We start from the raw sequence: 15,139 nt of genomic DNA on the forward strand, positions 1-15,139 counted from the left end.
AATTTTAATATTTAGATATTTTACATGTTATTTAATAAATGTATTAACTGAATTAAAAAAAATTATGAATTATTAATTAATATACCAATATCAATAAAACTAGTGGAACACAACTTATCTCGTTAATATTTTTAAAAAAATATATGTTTTAAAAAAAAGGAAAATAAGAATTGTTTTTTTTTACCAAAAAATATTATCTTTTAAAAAAATATTATATTTGTTCAAAAACTTTTTACTTGACGTATAAATATATTAAATTAATTAGATTTTTTTGAATTATTTATTAATATAACAATATTAAAAAATTGTAGAGAACAATTTATTTCGTTAATATTTTAAAGAGAATTTTAAAATATATGTATTTATTTGAACAACATAAAATAGGAAAAGTTACTTTTTTTACAAACAAAATATATCTCGTAAATAATGTTTCATATTTATTTAATAAATATTTTACTCTAAGAATATTTAATTTGAATGTAACTTAATAAGAAAAAATAAAAAAAAATTAAATGTTTTTTAGATAGTAGCAATGAAAAATGAAAATCACTAATAATAATTTGAAATAAGTTTTTATTTTAATTTTAGTTAAGTCATTAAAATGATGTGTCATCCACATCACCTCATTAAAACCACACAAGCAAAAAAATCAAAGGGTTAATCGGTTTAAAAGGTAACAGGTTACCCATTGCTATTATGGGTAGATTTATTAAAGTACAATGTCTTAATAAAAAATAATTTGAAAGTATATTGCTGTAATAAAGAAAAACAAAAGTAGAATGCTATAATAAGAAATTTTATGAAAATATGTTGCTATTTCATGCATTTAACCCTTAAATTTAATATATAAATGAAAATAAATGAATGAATATAAACAAATGTAAACGAACAGTAAATGAACAAACGTTCACGAACATAAATGAATGAACAAGACTTTTGTTCATGTTCGTTCGTTTAACTAAACGAACAAAAAAGTTGTTCATGTTCGTTCATTTATTAAATAAACGAACTTCTCGCCGAACTGTTCACAAACAGTTTGCTGAAAGTTCGGTTCGTTTGGCCGTTTGTTGTCTTTCCGGATCATTTTGAATCGCTTGAATCAGGGCTTCGATGAGTGAGATATGATCGAAAAATCCATTTTATGTTCTTTTTCGCTCCAAAGTATTCCATTAAAAGTACCTGAATGTGTTCGGTTTTACCATTTTAATGCATTAAAGAGGGATGATTGACATGAAAATAAAATTACGTTTAGCTACGGGTCATTACTCTTTTTTAATAAAGGGGCAATAGGTGAGGTGCGGTGCGTTAGATGAGACTCTTATTCATGTAATTGTGCCTGTTGACCGACAAGTTTGTTATATAGATAGAGGAAGAGATGAATGTTACCAAAACGTTTTAACGATTTGTGATTCATTAAAAAATTTCATTTAGAACTTTTGTCAACGTTAATTTTCATTCAATGCGGATTGGGGATAAAATTGTAATTTTGTCATTCATAACTGTTTCCAAACAATCATTTTCTATTTGACACTTAAATTATACAGTGTCTCTTAACCATTCTGGCTACATAATCATTCTGTACCAAATAGTTTTGAAGCTGCCGAAGAGCCCCTAATACACGATTCTCGTTTTTATAAGCTTTTTTTGCCTATATATGTTCGGTTGTGGTCAGAATCGATCATCGTCAACGTATTTTGAATGAATGAGGAGGCCTATAAACTGAAATGTAAAATGTATTAAACATCGTTTTTTTATCGTTTAAAACACAAATAAGCAAACAAATATAGTGATTATTTTATATAAATTTAGCAACATTTCATATTGCTAAACTTATTTTTATTTATCATTTGTTAAACAAGAGAATGACCGTGTAAAAAACGTAAGAAGTGATCTAGACCTTAAGTATAGAACAAGACCCGTCTTATTGGAAACCTGGTGTACCCGCCCCAACAGGGAAGGGGATTCCCCACAAAACCGGGATTCGGGGATGGGGACGAGGAACGTGTTCCCTGCCCCACCTCATTGAAAGTCGAAAGCGTTTGATCAAACAATTACGAATGTGATGTGATTTTGTTCATATATAAATATTTGATACTCTATAAAAGCAAAATATGAAAATATGTGAGTTTTAAACATGGATCATTATTGATCGAGTGTGGTGTTTAACAAATTTGATTTAAAATATCTTATATTAACGGGGAAAATGATCTCCAATTCTCATACTTGGACCCTTGATCACCTTCAATCCCAAACCCACCATTAATCATGTGGTGTTTGACGATGACAATGCATCTAATGGTAGAGATTATTTCTTATACTTCTCACCTTAACACTTATTTTCACCGAAATTCAACCCTTGTTAAACATTTATATATATAAATCATATGCATGCACGATGCAACTACATATGATTTCAACAATTTTCATTACAAAACAATGGGTTTCACCAACGGGAAAATCTATCGGTAATCCTCAAAAAAACCATCACCGGCAGATCTCATTGCCGGAGAAATTTTGGTCAGCAATCGTGATTACCAACGGATTGACAATTACTGATGAGAAAATCCGCCTGTGATTCACCGGAAGTTACCGGCAGAAAAATCGGTTGGTGAAACCTGTGTATTTTGTAGTGTTTTATTTAACGTTGAAACCAAACATAAACCTTACATGAATCAAATATGAAATATTGACGTGTATTCTGTGAAAGGTGTAATTAAAATGATCAAACGTTCAAATCAAAACAACACTTGCTTGAATCAAAATATCAAATACAACATAACATCATTCTCGTATTTTTACAAATAGGCCTAGAAAAATAGTACGTTCCGTTTGGTTTATTTCGATGATACGAATAAAAATTACGATAATTATGGAAGGCATCGATCTACTGAGGGTTTGGAGGACGGCTGTTGGCAGCCGAGACTCTCGAACCCCACTCGAGTAATTCTTTGCTTGTGTCGTCCTTATGAGCCATCACTTCAATGAAGCACAAGCAATCCTTCTTCGCTCCCATTGCAGTCTCTATCGCTTCGATCAACTCTTCTTCATAAAACACCTACATATTTAATCGAGTTTTTATGATGAAGTGTTAGGATATGTGGAACCCTTTTGATTCTACATCTAAATAACCCTTAGGGAATGTTTGGCAATTGCTGAATGGTTTGATATAGAATGATTAAGTGGTCAGAATGATTAAGAGACTCTCATGTATTATACAAAATGAAATATAATTATTTGGTAATTATTTACAATGATTAAGAGACTCTCATGTATTATACAGAATGATTAAGAGACTACCATTAAGGGGCAGACTTTTTTTACCAAACAAAGTTCACCTCTTAACGATTGAGAGACTGCCTTTTAATGGAACTATTAAGAGGTAAACAAACAACCCCTCGGAGAGTGGAGGTTCCTAAATATACTGAGGTTTTGATGATCTGCATAACACGCCCCTTCATACGAAGGCAAAAGTGCCCGACTCCCTAGACATACCACTTGGAACCTCTTTAAATCTTTCTAAAAAAGGATTGGAAGTTCCTACATATAATATTTATATACGATAAATACTCACGTAAACTACTAGAAGGATGAGTTGTACCAGTAACCCCGATTCATATGAGCAATGCCAATGACCCGTTGGTGTATATATATAGATTTGATGGTTTATGTTTGGTCGATGTGGAACTCCAACAAGAATAATTGTTTCTAACGCTAAAATAGCAAGTGTTAAAATGAAAGTTGCTCACCTTTGTCGTCCAACACTTTCCCTCGCCGTTGTGGATTGCATCAACTAATGCAGTGTAGTTCCAATTCTTGATCACATTGTAAGGCCCGTCATGGATCTCTACTTCGATGGTGTAACCACCATTGTTTATCAGGAAGATGATGTTATTCTGGCCACATCGCAGCATTGTAGACACATCTTGGGCCGTAACCTGTTTGAGGTTCAAATAGGTTCAACATACCGAATAATCATAATGGATCATCTTAAAAAAGCTCCATTGAGATCAAGAAAGTCGATAGAAATCAAATCAAACCAAACAGGCCCATTATATCCTACACGGAGGTGGGTCGGGTATGAGATGTATATAGACCTGATATCTACCCAAAGAGAGAGTATATACCTGGAAGCTACCATCACCAATGCAAGCAATCACTCTTTTATCTGTCGCAGCCTGTGCATACCCAAGGGTAGCACCAACAGACCATCCAATCGACCCATATTGCATCTGGAATTCATACCTACAATGCCCATTTGGATAATCAAAATACGATGATAAAATGTAAACCAAACACAGTAAACCCCAAGTCAACGTAGGGTCTAGGGAGAGTTAGATGTAGTCGATGACCTTTCTTCTACCCCAAGAGGTAAAGAGGTTGTTTCCATTGACATGATAAAGAACATATGTAAACTTGATTGACACTCTCTTTGATGCTTACCCACATCCCTGTGGCAATTTTAGTTTCTGGCAATTGAACCAGGAATCTCCGGTTTCCGCGATCACAGCTGTATCACTGGACAACAACTTCTGTATGTGTTCAAACAGAACATTAACCCTCAATGGTTCTTTAGGAGCACATTGCAGAGGATGCCCATCAGGCACATAAATCCGATGGTAATTCTCATAGGCAGTGGTGTTCTTCTTAAGCCTCTTGGCTAATGCTTGCAAGAAATCCTTCATCATAATACAACCATAAGTGGGTCCATTTCCAACCACAACACGATCAGGTTGCACGATTAGCGCCTTCTCTTTCTTCAGAAGGAGAGAGTAACCTACAGAGCTGTAATCATTGAATATAGGTCCAGCAAATATGTAAGCATCCGCTGATTCAACAATTTCTGCACAGAATGCTGTGCTTACAGCACCCCAGTATGTCCCAATGAAGTGAGGATGGTGCTCGGGAACTAGCCCTTTTCCTGCAGGGGAGACGGCAAGAGCATATCCGGATGCATCTGCCAATTCGACAAACGCCTGGCATGCGTTTGCAACACGCAGTTTAGGTCCACCGACCATTACAGGCTTCACAGCCTTGTTCAAGAACTCTGCTGCAGCCTCAACAGCTGCTTCCAAACCCATGCGGTTACTCAACCTACACATAAAAAAAAATTCCCATAAACCCAAAATACAAACGAAATGCACCTATAGCATATAAATTCGTGTTTATAAATATGAAGGATATTTGTAGAACATACTTAGGGGGTAGAGAAAATGGAACTGGTTCCCGGCTAAAAGTAGGATGTGGAATTGCAGACAAATTACAGCCAATACTGATGTAAACAGGTTTGCTCTCTTTCAGAGCAGTCGAAATCGCAGTATCGATCTGTTCATGTGCATCTTCCAAGTTATTCACCACAGCCTGCGATAAAAATAGTAACAAGTTAAGCAAACAATTCTGCCTTTTCAGTTATCATTCCCATCGCTATAGATATGTTAAACTGTGGCCATCACCCATCAGTACAAACTCAGAGATCAATGCAATGTTAACTGTTTATGAACAAATTGCAACCTTAGGATATAGGAATCTCTCTAGTCTACTATTCCAGCAAAAGTTGAGTTTCTAATGGCAGTATGAAAATTAAATCCTTATGCTAAATAGTACTTGGTTGAAATCGATCTTCAACGAATCAATGACTGTCTATAGACATATGATTTATACTTGCGAACATTTATATTTAAATTATTATGAATCGCTAGTTCGATACTGCAACTCTACAAATCAGCAGCTATGACGATGGATCGATGATTATAAACGGTACATTTTACGCCTTATAAAATAGAAATGCGAAGTTATATACCTGATAACAAGTGACTGTCTGAAAACAACGAAGCTCTTGGCTGAAATCCGGCAATCCAATAGTATGATGAAGAATTCTGTTCGTACCGTAATCGTTCGAATTCGGTCCACCGACGATACAAACAACCGGAAGATTCTCACTGTAGGCACCGGCAATGGCGTTGAGTACACTAAGTCCACCAACGGTGAACGTCACAACGCATGCACCAACGCCACGAGACCTAGCGTATCCATCGGCCGCGTAGCCTGCATTCAGCTCGTTGCAACAGCCAATGAGATTGAGCCCGGGCTCAGCAATGAGGTGATCCAGCAAAGTTAAGTTGAAGTCACCGGGAACAGAAAACACGTCGGAGACACCGATCTGGACAAGCCGGCGAGCAAGGTGGCGACCGAGTGTGGCCTCGCTGGAGTTGAACGATACAGGGGAGGACTGTACACAAGAAGCAACAGCGGTTTTGGGAGGACAACATACATTGCCATTGGAAACAGGAACAACATCTAGAGCACCGATCTTGGTATCCATAGATTGATTGAGAGAGCTTGTAATTTAGATTTGAAAAGGAGTCAATTGATGATGGAAATGAGAAAAGGGAGAAAGAATATTTATAGTGCGACTCGTGGTGGAGTGTTTAAAGAATACAAGGGGCGGTTTTACGTGTTGTGTCGTTTGTAAAACGAGAAGCTGGTTTTATAAATTAACCAATTAAATTAATTTATTGGAAAGGTAAAAAAGTAACCAATCAAATTAATTTGTCTGAAATTTAGACAAATGACCGATCAAATTAACTTATTTTAAATGTGTAATATTGTAATTTAATTATTGTAGAAAGATACTTGCACAATACAGCTAGATAAATCTTTATTTTAATGTTTAGTTTTTATTATTTGTCTCTATTGATATAATACAATTTTATGTGGTTTTGAGAAAACGGTAATGTTTTTATTTTTGAATGAAATATAAATTTGAAGATAGCATAATTTTTTTTTTTAAATCGGTATTAGTATCAAATTAACTATTTAATAGTTTTCTTTTTTTGGTATAACCTTTTTAATTCAGTGTTTTATTATAATTTAATTTAGATTTAGTAATAATGTAATTTATTTTTGATTTAATGATATAATTTTTTTATAAAAATAATAATTAAACATTTTGTTAGAACTCAATGATTATTTTAATTATATTTTAGGTTTTCTATATCTAAAATGAATGTTTATCCTATATCTGATTATGTTTATCTGCAGTTAATTACATGAATTTAAAAATAGAGTTTTAATAAGTTGTACTTACGTAAAATTTCTTGTAATCTTGAATTTTAAGTAATATGCATCAATAAACAGTACTTAATGTATAAAAGATGATTTTTAAAAGTTTGTGTCAAATGCTTTATAATATGGTATAGATAAATGAATTTGGAGGGAAATCCATTATTGGTTATATGACTGTTTTTTAGTTTTTGTTCCTATAAATTATGATGTATGCTGATAGTCCATTGTTTTTTAATTGTGGTGGTGGTGGGTAGAGGACATCAGTGATAGTGGTTGTCGTTAATGTTCTTGAAAATGGAGGTGAGGGTAAAGAAGATGGTAAAAAGACCAAGATACCCTTCACATGCGGGGCACATGATACACTTAACGGAGTTGGGACTGACAAAGTTAATCAAAGTGATCACTTTGGGCTTCGGAAAATGAAAGATGGGCTATTATTAGAGTACTTTAGGAATTGTAGGGACGAAAACCGTAAAACAACCATAGATAAGGGACTAAATGTAATTCACTCATGAATTTATTTAACACACAAAAAGAATAACTCATTTTTATATCTTAAAATAATTAATTGATTTAAATATTTTACTAAATTTATATGAAATATAAAATGTATTTAATTTGACTGATGAAAAACTTCTCCAAATTTAGATATTTTTTAATTTTATTTGTTTTATTTTTTCTACTTTAAAAAGAAAAGTATAGAAAAATAAATTAAAAACTCAAAAATATTTATTTTTTTAATTTTAAAATACATGTCTCAAAACATTATTAAAACTCTCATAAAAATATATAATATGATAATTTTTATAAACTTTTTTTCTCAAATGTCAATCAGTTAATTTAATAACATCATATTTATTTTTATTTTTTATTAACAATTAATAGAAAATAATGATAAACCTAATTATAATTATTAATTTTATAAATTTATTATCATTAAAAAAGATATTTATTGAAATAAAAAATTTATTATTTTTAAAAATACATTTAACCCTCAATATTTGCATTCATCATGAAAAAGGGGTAGTAATCGTCTACTTTTTTATTTTTGTACGACCATTCATCGTTGAATGTGTGATACAAATTTAATTAAATAATTAAATCTGTATTTTTTATTGATGTGTCAGTAGGGGTGTATGCGGTTGTGTTGGACGGCTTACAATATTTTTATAACTCAACCTAATTATGACGGTTTGAAAAAATCTCAACCCAACCTAACTCATTCAAAAGTATAACTTAACTTAACCCTTGCGGGTAAGAGGCGGGTTGGGTTGGATTGGCGGGTTAGTAGTTACATAAAATTTGACAAATGAAATAATTCATAAAACTTAAATGTATAGACCCTACTATAAAGCGTTCTATTAAAAAAAATGTTACAATAGGTTTATAGGACGTTTTTGGACGTTTCAACAAGTGTTTTAAAATCGTCTTTAAATAAAATGTCGTATTAGTTATTTTTAAATCCAAAAATTGTGTTTGGTACCTGTTATGGTTATATCAAACTTTATGATGATATATGATGTATGTTTATGAAAAATATACCAAATATGTGCAATGTTTACGATAAAATATACTGATATCTACAATAAGTATATAAAATTTATCCAATTTATATAATTTTTTGTACAATTTCATATTTATCACAGTAACGTCGATAATTTGAAGGTGGTTTTGATTAACAATTGATTGTAACCCCCAAATTTTTTATTATAGCAAAGTCGATAATCACATTGAAGAGTCGTTACCCTCATTTATCGGGGTAAGACTCTTTCGGTGACGTTTGTTTTTTAAAATGAGTAAAGTCTGAAATCTTATTTCATTTCTGATTGATAAAAGGTGGTGTTGAAGTCTGAAATCTGAATCAATAAGATTGTTTATTTTTGTAACAGATAAATGTTAAATGCGTATTTTACCCATTAGAATATTATAGTGTTGAACTTATATATAAATTTATATAAATTCACATACTTATTCATCATCATCACAAAATTTACGTCTAAATTATAAATTTAGCATTTAATTAATACTAGGGGTGTACAAAAAGTCGTCAACTTGCGAAACTCGCCCAACACAACCTGTTAACAACCCAATTAAATTCAACCCGCCTAACCGTCCACCCGCCTAACTGCTAACCCGCAAATTAGGAGGGTTGAAACTGGGTTGGACCTAGCTCAACCCGTCCAATCCCCCAACCTGCCGCTAATATAATTTTTTTATAAAATTATATATATATATATATATATATATATTATGTATATATATATATATATATATTATGTATATATATATATATATATATTATGTATATATATATATATATATATTAATAACGTATAAGTTTATATAATTTTTATTGATATTATGTTTGTATTTCATTTTAGCTAAACATATAGGTTACTAAAAAAGATTCATGATCAAAGAATGATGACAAATAATCTAATTAATAAGAGAAAATTATTGAAAATTTTTTTGCACCAACATATTGTCCAATTTGGAAATGATCAAAGCTCAATTACATAATGACAAGTGTGAATCAGATAATTTACATTAGGATCTAAAAGATGTAAATGTTTTTGAGTGAAAGACTCGAAATAAGTGATATCACATCATGAAAGTCGTGAAATAGCCACAAAGAACCACAAAAGTGGTGTTCGATTGGTTTGAGCTTGAGATCCAAAGGTCAAAAGTGTTTGGAGGTCCCAAGCTCGAATCCAAGGAGCAATAAAAATCTCTTGTGGCCACAGATGTTCAAATGCGGTGATTCCAATGAGTGGTCGTCCTGGGATTAGTCAGCTTGTATAGCGGGTTGGATATTCAGGTTAATAAAAAAAAAGTAGCCACAAAGATGTCTGACAAAAGGTAATATATGAAATTTTAGGTCGTTTATGTGTTAACAATGAATTAAGTTCCTAACGATATCTTACTTAGATGCAAGAGAAATTACGGTATCAATGGTATGCCACTGATAAAATGATTTAAAAGTAAGCATTTCTTGAAGTTGAAATCATTAAGAGGTTAAAATTTATCTCCAAGGAAAGAATATTAAAGTAAAAGTTGAAATATCATAATTGATAAAGTGTATAATAATATGATTTGAAACTACCATAAGACAACTGACAACGATAAACAACAGATATATAAGTTATGTCGGTAAGGAAAAAAAGTCAGTAGAATATATACCTAGAAAAAGACAACTGGGAATGATAACATATCAACTAAATTTACCCATTGAACACCAAGGTATACAAAATGTGTTTTATGCATCCACCTTGACTAAGTGTCTTGTCAGAGACAGGCCTAGATATTTTCGGAACAAGGGTCGAATAATTACTGTAATGTATATAAATTTAAATTAAAATGTAACTATGGTTACAAAATACAGTATAAAACACTAAGGGTGCGTTTGGTTTGCGGGAATGGAATGGATTTGGGAGGATTTGGATTTCAAATCCATTCCAATCCCATGTTTGGTTTGCTAAGTCATCAGGATTTGAAATCGCGGGAAACCCTTAAAATCCCGTAAACAAGGGATTTGAAAATCCTTTGGAAAAAGGCTGGATTTAGAATCCGGGCAAACCATTTCTTCTTCGACGCTTCATGCCCTAACGCAATCCTCGCTTTCCCCACCTCCCCACTACTCTCGCCGGTTTCCCCTCCACCTCCCCACTGCCTTCGCCGCCGCCGGTGCTCTCCTCCTCTTCTCCTCTTCGTCCGCTTCCCCACTGCTTGCGCCGCTTCCCCACTGCTCTCGCCTTCTCTCGTCATTGCAATCGCCGGTGCTCTCTCCTCTTCTTCGCCTTCTCTCATCAATCAACAGGTAAGAACATATATCTGCCCTCGTTTGAAGATTAACATGTCTCCTTCCTAAATATGCATCCTATTTATTTTTCAATGTATGAACATATATCTGCCCTCGTTGTGTCTGTAGATTTGCATATGTTATTAGGTTTCAATCATCGTCTGTAGATTTGCATATGTTATTAGGTTTCAATCATCGTCTGTNTTGCATATGTTATTAGGTTTCAATCATCGTCTGTGGAGTTGCATATGTTATTAGGTTTCTATCATCGTCTGTAGATTTGCCTGACTGTGAAATGGATTTCAAATTCAATCAAAATCCTGCAAACCAAACATAGGAATGAATTTTAAATCCAATCCAATCCAAATCCCATGGAATCCAAATCCCTCCTAGGAATCCAAATCCCTCAGAAACATTCCTGCAAACCAAACGCACCCTAAGAAATCAAGCAAATTAGGTTGGATTGGCAAATTCATAGGTGGTTTGTGGGATAGGTTTGGTAAGTCGTTGCTTATATTGATTAAAAATAAAATTGCGACATTTGTTCATCAAGACTTGACCCGTGATCTTCTATACCTCTAAGACTACTCTTACCAGTTACCATCACTCTACGACGTTGTTTTGCTTCATTTAACCATAACAGTGACACATACCTAATCAAAGGTGGTATCTTCAATAGTCGTAATTTTTTTCCCACTATATCTAGGGTTGGTAAAAAATGACCCAACCTGCCAACCCAACCTACTAATCTAACCCCAACCTAACCTAGAATTAGCAGGTTGGGTTGAGATTTTTAACCCATTTAAATAAATTTGTCAACCCATCTAACCCATTTAAATAAATGAGTTGGGTTAGGTTGAAATTTTCGACCTGTTTTCAACTCATTTAAAATATTATATAAATTTATTTTATTCTTAATATTATATTTACTATTCTAATTTTTAATTTTGTTTTATTCTCAATTGAAAACCCTACCGTCATGAGATGAAGGTCCAAATTCCAATTGTCTGCATTAATCATCATGAAACCCTAAGGGTGCGTTTGGTACGCAGACAGGACGGGACAGGACAGGACAGGACAGGACAGAACAGGACAGGACAGGACAGGACAACTGTTCAGCGTTTGGTAGGACATGATAGGACTGGACAGAACGGGTTAAAATGACCAATTTACCCCCAGTGAGTCAATCCCAGAATTCTAACCACCATGATCAAATTAATCTACCATACTCCTAAACCCACTTGAGAAGACGACATCAGTTTCTAAACCCTAAAAACTTCAACTTCAATCAATTTTACAGTCCAGTGGCAAAATCGATACAAAACAGCAAACAAACTGCAATCGTCACAGTAAAATCGATAGAAACAGCAAAATCGATTGAAATCCAGTGGCAAAATCGATACAAAACAACAAACAAAATGCAATCGTCACAGCAAAATCGATAGAAACAGCAAAATCGATACCGCCGATTGAAGATAGCAAAATCGTGTGAAATCCAGTGACAAAATCGATACTGCCGATTGAAGGGGAAGAAGGGTGACGCTTGCAATCGATACCGCCGATCGAAAACAACAAAATCGATAGAAACAGCAAAATCGTGTGAAATCCAGTGACAAAATGGATACCGCTGATTGAAGGGGAAGAAGGGTGACGCTTGCAATCGATATCGCCGATCGAAAACAGCAAAATCGATAGAAACAACAAAATCGTGTGAAATCCAGTGACAAAATGGATACCGCCGATTGAAGGGGAAGAAGGATGACGCTTGCAATCGATACCGCCGATCGAAAACAACAAAATCGTGTGAAACAGCAAAATCGTGTGAAATCCAGTGACAAAATCGATACCGCCGATTGAAGGGGAAGAAGGGTGACGCTTGCAATCGATACCACCGATTGAAGGGGAACGATTCGTGAAGTATACGGTGGAAGYGAAGAAGGGTTTTGAGAGGGTAGATAGGTAAAATATTTCTTGTTCCACTTAGTTCCAGGGGGGTAAGGGTGGACAGGCTTGTCCCACCCGTGTTCTAGCTAGTTCTAGTGAGTCCAACATAAGGCCACACCAAACATAGGACAATTGTGTTCTGTCCTGTCCTGTCCCACTCTGTCCAACGTACCAAACACACCCTAAGAAAACTCTTTAGTCCATCGCCTCCAAAGTTCAATCCAACTCTTTAAGAGAAAATAGAGGATCAAGAGGAAAGTAATACCGAGAGTGAAATTGAGGTTGATGAAAGTGGAAGTCGAGTTACTTAGAATTTAAAATTTTCCAATTTATTTTGAACAATATATTTGTTGTGGTTGTGTTTTACTCAAACTTTGAACAATTTATTTATATTTGTGCTTGTGTTGTGTTTTATTCAAAAAAATTAAATAGTCTAGTTCTTTTTTATTTAAAATTTTAAAATTAAATAGGTCAATCCAGGTTCAACCAATTTATTTAACAGGTTGGATTAAGAAAATCATATACAGATGAACCCGTTGTCAACCCATTTAGTTAACATGTTGGGTTGGGTTGAAAAATTTCAATCCATATAATTAAATGAGTTGGATTGAGATTTTCAACCTGCTTAATAAATGGGTTGAACCCGAACCCAACCTGATCCATTGCCACCCCTAACTATATCTGGACCATGGAGTGGTAGGCCTAAGTTAGGTCCACCCCTCTATATTGTTGAGGAAGACAATAAAAAATAAATTATGCTAAATGAAAAGTTAAATTTTATGGAGGAACTAGAAAGTATAATAGATCGAAGAGTCGAGAATTTTAAAATAAAGTCTTGTAGTATTGGTTCGCTGGAAATATTACCAGGGACCTGATAAATGGAAAGTTGAGTCAGACATAAAAATAATAATTATCCATAACTTTTTAGTAGACTTAAATTTCAATGATTGATAATTACTAGGCATGGGAAGAGGGTGGGGACCTAAATCCCTATTCTTGTTCCTGTTCCCGATTACTTATCTCTATCCTCGTCCCTTCACCATCTCCACTGGGAATTATAATCACATCCCCATTCCCGACGGGGAAACGGGGATTTTTTTTCGTTTATATAAGTTATTTTGAATTAAATATGTGGGAGATCATACATGTTTAAATCTCAAATATTTTCAATAAACCTAAAATCAAAATGAATTTAATTTAATACAAAAAAACCCACAACATCATATAAGAACTAATGACCTAAAACCAACAAAAAAATCAATTTAATCCAAAAAAACTTATAGTCACATGTACCAAAAGATATTGAGTAATATAAAACCATATCGAGTAATATATAAAACTTGTCGAGTAATTGTATTTTGACTTGACATCCAAAATATTACATATTAACATCAAAAATGTAACAATTTTAGATTATAAACCTATTTATGAAATAGAAAATTATGAATTACCGTTTTAGTTGAAATAAAAAATATAAATAAATAAATAAATATATATGTATTTATGTGTGTATATATAATTTATTAATTAATATATATAACGGGTACGGGGCGGGGAGTACCATATCCGTCCCCGTCCCCGTACCCCATTTAGCGGGGAATCCCCGTCCCCGACCGGGGCCGGTGGACCGGGTTCCCTATAAGCCGGGGCTCATTCTCATGCCTAATAATTACTTTTACAGAACTAATATTTTAATTGTAAATAATATTTTATTAAATAGATGAAATATTTTAATATTATCACTAATGTTTTAGTCTCCAAAATGAAGTAGATGTTGGAGTTGAATATAATTTTTTTAAGAAATTTAGAATTTTGATTTTTTATTCTGAAATTTTAAAGAATCCGTTGAAGATGGTTTTAAATTATTACTGATTTTTGAAGTCTTTTACAAATTAATTATTTTAAAGTTACAGATTGAAAATATAATTCTTTATTATTGTTTCAAAGAAGCCAACATATATCAAAATGTAACGAACTTGTTTTAATTTCTATTTAGTGTAACGGTAATTTTTTCTCATTACTTTAATAAATGTTTCAGTTATCCTTATTTCATATATATTGTAATCGGTAACTGACAGGTTTTGTAACTGTTGATGATGTAGATGTCAAGTTATATTGTAATTCTTGGTTACATAAAAAATTGTCACTTCAAAATCAGCATATGATATACAGGCCAAAAAATTATTTGTTAAATATATATATGAGCTATCAAATGCGAACCACCTAATTTGTACAAACCGTGCAAACCACTTTCATTCGTCGATTTTATTGTTTAATCTTATGAATTTTTTTCATGAATTTGTTTAATCTTGTGAAATTGTTTCATACAATACT

General features: G+C 33.2%; 1 protein-coding gene across 1 annotated transcript; it reads right to left on the minus strand.

Annotated features, from left to right (window-relative positions):
- Window positions 1-2,677: 2,677 nt before the first annotated feature.
- LOC112518045 (pyruvate decarboxylase 2-like) lies at window positions 2,678-6,319 on the minus strand. Its single transcript, XM_025125575.1, has 6 exons — window positions 5,798-6,319; window positions 5,195-5,358; window positions 4,441-5,091; window positions 4,125-4,242; window positions 3,747-3,935; window positions 2,678-3,055 (listed from the first exon to the last, which is right to left on the minus strand). The coding sequence occupies exons 1-6, from the start codon at window positions 6,317-6,319 to the stop codon at window positions 2,885-2,887; spliced, it is 1,815 nt and encodes a 604-aa protein (XP_024981343.1). The 3' UTR covers window positions 2,678-2,884.
- Between the last annotated feature and the right edge of the window lie 8,820 nt (window positions 6,320-15,139).

Source organism: Cynara cardunculus, assembly GCF_001531365.2.
Source record: "Cynara cardunculus var. scolymus isolate 2C chromosome LG 9, CcrdV1, whole genome shotgun sequence".
NCBI classification, from domain to species: domain Eukaryota; kingdom Viridiplantae; phylum Streptophyta; class Magnoliopsida; order Asterales; family Asteraceae; genus Cynara; species Cynara cardunculus.

What these genes read in the sequence shown, in the direction of transcription:
- LOC112518045 (XM_025125575.1), bottom strand. Translation starts at nt 6,319, where the DNA reads ATGGATACCAAGATCGGTGCTCTAGATGTTGTTCCTGTTTCCAATGGC. An exon ending in AAATTGCCACAGGGATGTGG is followed by an intron (nt 4,243 to 4,440) that starts GTAAGCATCAAA and finishes TGGGCATTGTAG; the next exon opens with GTATGAATTCCAGATGCAAT. An exon ending in GAAAGTGTTGGACGACAAAG is followed by an intron (nt 3,056 to 3,746) that starts GTGAGCAACTTT and finishes TTAAATATGTAG; the next exon opens with GTGTTTTATGAAGAAGAGTT.